This window comes from Astatotilapia calliptera, chromosome 4, assembly GCF_964374335.1.
Source record: "Astatotilapia calliptera chromosome 4, fAstCal68.1, whole genome shotgun sequence".
Taxonomy (NCBI): Eukaryota; Metazoa; Chordata; class Actinopteri; order Cichliformes; family Cichlidae; genus Astatotilapia; species Astatotilapia calliptera.
The window spans coordinates 17,706,930-17,710,407 of record NC_137425.1 but is presented as its reverse complement, the minus strand read 5'-3'; the positions used below and the strand labels follow the sequence as shown (position 1 = coordinate 17,710,407).

At 40.0% G+C, this 3,478-nt stretch overlaps 1 protein-coding gene across 1 annotated transcript; it reads right to left on the bottom strand.

Moving 5' to 3' along the window:
- Positions 1-1,358: 1,358 nt before the first annotated feature.
- Positions 1,359-3,478, bottom strand: LOC113020863 (parvalbumin beta-like). The gene is made up of 5 exons (XM_026165130.2): positions 3,001-3,478; positions 2,453-2,519; positions 2,226-2,358; positions 1,740-1,849; positions 1,359-1,623 (listed from the first exon to the last, which is right to left on the bottom strand). Exons 2-5 carry the CDS (start codon positions 2,511-2,513, stop codon positions 1,583-1,585), a joined length of 345 nt encoding a protein of 114 aa, XP_026020915.1. The 5' UTR covers positions 2,514-2,519; positions 3,001-3,478; the 3' UTR covers positions 1,359-1,582.

Below are 3,478 nucleotides of genomic sequence, written 5' to 3'. Positions count from 1 at the left end.
AAAGTAAACTTTATTGTCATCTCCGCTACATACAGTCCAGTATATAGAGAAACGAGGCTCCAGTTACAGCAGTGCAAGTAAACAAACAATAAATATAAGAAGAGTAAGAAAATAAATATACACTTTAGGACCAGGGGTAAAGGGATCAATAACAATTTATAATTTACAGTTTGATGATTTAAAGTCTCACACACAACCTGCCGAAAGGGGTGGGGGCCCGGCTGCTTCCAAATAGAGCACATTTCATTCATAATGATGTAAATCCAAGCCCATCATGTATTCATGACTTGAATTCTGGGTTGTGCGAAATCCCAGAAATACACCTTAGACAAAGTGAATCTGTGAACTAAGGTGTAGGTCTATTAGATTATGTTGTGGTGATCCTCGGGTTGGGGGATGGGTGTTCATACTGGAGTGCAAAATTAAAACCGATGGAAGATGGACAAGAAAAGTTCAAAGCCATCAGGTGCTCAGTTTAGAAAAAGAGAAAAGAGGAGGAGGAGAAACGAGCAAAAGATACAGGTAAGCAGATGTGTCATTGGATAATGGCAGGTCATCCGTTACTTAGAGGAAGAACCTTATATATATATATAGTATATACATTGGGTGAATGTGCAGTAGTAGCAGCAAGCAGGTGAATTCTGTACATTAATATGAATAGACATCTGACTATTTTACAGAATAGACAATATAAACATATTTAAAATTAAAGGAATTTGAAATGTACATTGTGCCTGGATTTAAGAGTGTCTGGAAGAGAGTCCTGTCTCAGTCAATTATAGATGATGTGAGAGGGTGGGTGTGTGTGTGTTTAGGGCCCGGATGGCTTGGGGATAGAAGGTGGTTGTCCTGGCACCATGATGCCAGATTCTTCACTTCGTCCATGTAGGCCGCCTTTATTAATCCCTAAGGAAATTATGTGGGTTACAGTTGCTCCAAGAAGAAATGGTAAAAAAATAGTAACAGTAACAGACTAAACTCCAAACAATACATTATGTTACAGATTTTAATATTAATTAGTCATTGTCAGTTGTTGATTTGTGTTCTCATTGTATGACAAATTATGATGGCTGTTTGGTAGCCGTTTGCATACTATGCATACTCTCTCTCTCTCTTCATATGTGTGTGTGTTGGGTGGGTGGGGGGGGGGGGGGGGCAGAGGGAGTGTTCGCCAGGGCGCCAAACAGGCTAGGACCGCCACTGGATATATATATATATATATATATATATATATATATATATATATATATATATATATATATATATATATATATATATATATATATATATATATATATATAAGTAGCCTATTATTATTACACGAACATAATAATAATAATGGGAAGAGGAAACAATAACACCGTAGCAAAAGAATATTTATTCTTTTTGATCGATCGTTCCTGGAAAGAGCATCATCAAAGATTTTACAATAAGCAAAATTCGTATTTAAGACATGAACACAACCGAGCGGCATTTTCATCATTTTGGACAGGTGTTGCATAGAAGAAAACGTCTTTTAAGCAAATGTATAAAAATTAGGGTGACGAGATGGAGTTCGCTGTGGTCATTGTTGTTCCATCCATCACTTGGCACCATTATTTGTCTTAACCAAGACAACGAACTCTGCAAAAAGACAGAAGGAAAAACACCTGTGACATATCCGTTAGCAGGAAAAACAAAACATCCAAAGAGGAATTTCACTGTGGTGCACGTGAATTTTTTTAATTTATTTTTTATACCATCAGCGCCAATCTTGCCGTCACCGTCGGTGTCACCGGCACCGAGGAAAGCCTTGGTCTCGGCGTCGTTCAGGACGCGTGCACCTGACTTGAAGTTCTGGAGGAACAGCCTGCAGACAGAGGTGAGCAGTGAGTTCACAGACCCAAGTTCTCATTGGCTAAGACATGCAATCTGACTGCAGAGAGTACAGTTTGGATACAAGTCAACTAAGGCATAAAAAAGCTGTTTTCTTTAGCTAAATAAATAAAATCAAAGCAAAATATTCATTCAAAAAAAACGACCCATACCTAACCGAAATATATCATTCTGGTTATATAAAACCAGTGCATGGGTTAAATATGGCTACACATAGCTTACTGTAGTCTACTGTTAGTGGCTGAATGGTTTTGTGCTTACAGCCTCCTGCCACTCATTATGATGCATCCAAGGTCAAATCAACAACAACAGCAAAACCCTAACAACGCCTTTTGTATGAACTTTCTTACTTAAGCTCGTCCTCCTCAATGAAACCGCTCTTGTCCTGGTCAATGATGGCGAAGGCCTTCTTGATGTCATCTGCGGACTTGTCATGAAGGCCGCAGGACTTGAAGAACTTCTTGTGGTCGAATGTGCCGCCGTCTGAAAGTAGCGCAGGTTGTTACTGAAATTCGCACAAAGCAAGCGCAGCTGAACAAAAAAGAAGGTGAGTTGTGATCGCAGATGAGGGAATCACCTTTGCACGCATCCAGGGCTGCAGTGATGTTAGCCTCAACTAGTACACCTCCGAATGCCATTGTGAACTGGGAAAATAAAAATAAAATCCATTATTAAGCTTTTAAAGTTGGGCTTAATGTCCATAGGTGACCATCCCAGGTTATTATTATTATTTTATTATTATTAATAATATTATTATCTTTTAGAACATTGGCAGCATCTGAAGAATCACACATCTGTAAGTTTGCTTCTTGCCAAAAATAATCTGAGCCACTCCAAATATGAAAGGGCAAATTATTCATTGCGCCTCTTTCTGAAGCTGCAACTCTAAAGATGCGAGTACGTCTGATCAGTAATCCATGTGGCCAACGATGATGACGCTCCGGCAAGAAAGCGCAAAACTCATCTCCTTCTTCTGATGCTGCCTCGCAGTAAGGAGTCCCGATTTAAAGCGTAATTAACAATAAATTTAAAAAGTAAAAAAATAAATAAATGTAGTGTTTTCTCAAAGATGCCAGGTGATGATGTGGCTCCCGGGTTTCCCTTCTCCTTTCCATTCAAACTCACCTCTTGTGTCTTTGCTTTGTAGGCTACGAATGACACAGACAAGACCCGAGTCGACTGCAGTGACCATCACGGCGCTCCGGGTGAGCTTTTATATGATCACGCCATCGAAATCTGAAGTATAAGATAACTGACACCGAGAAGGGGGATGCGAAAATGCGTCCCCTTAGCCAGAGAGCCGTCTATTTTAAGTTTCACAAATGAAGACGCTTAAAAGGTGCGTTTGAAGAAGTCTTTCATGTCCACTCAAAGCTAAGAATAGGCCCCAGCACTGCTGAGGAGGACGAATTGGAAGTACTGCGGGCGGGGGCGGGGGACTGAGCATGCATGCATTAGAGCTGGCGTAAGTTGTACTAACTGGTTGTTTCTCCTCTTTTTGACGATTTAGAAGGCGTGGACTATTCACTGCAACAGTATGTGAAATATATTTGGCGACTTTGAGGGAAATTGTGGTTTTGATTTCTTAGCTGGAACAATGAAG

Bases quoted from the DNA above. Each gene is read 5' to 3' on its own strand.
- LOC113020863 (XM_026165130.2), bottom strand. From the start codon at position 2,513: ATGGCATTCGGAGGTGTACTAGTTGAGGCTAACATCACTGCAGCCCTG. The intron at 2,359-2,452 runs GTGATTCCCTCA...CGCTACTTTCAG, and splicing joins AGCCCTGGATGCGTGCAAAG to ACGGCGGCACATTCGACCAC. The intron at 1,850-2,225 runs GTAAGAAAGTTC...CTCTGTCTGCAG, and splicing joins ATTGAGGAGGACGAGCTTAA to GCTGTTCCTCCAGAACTTCA.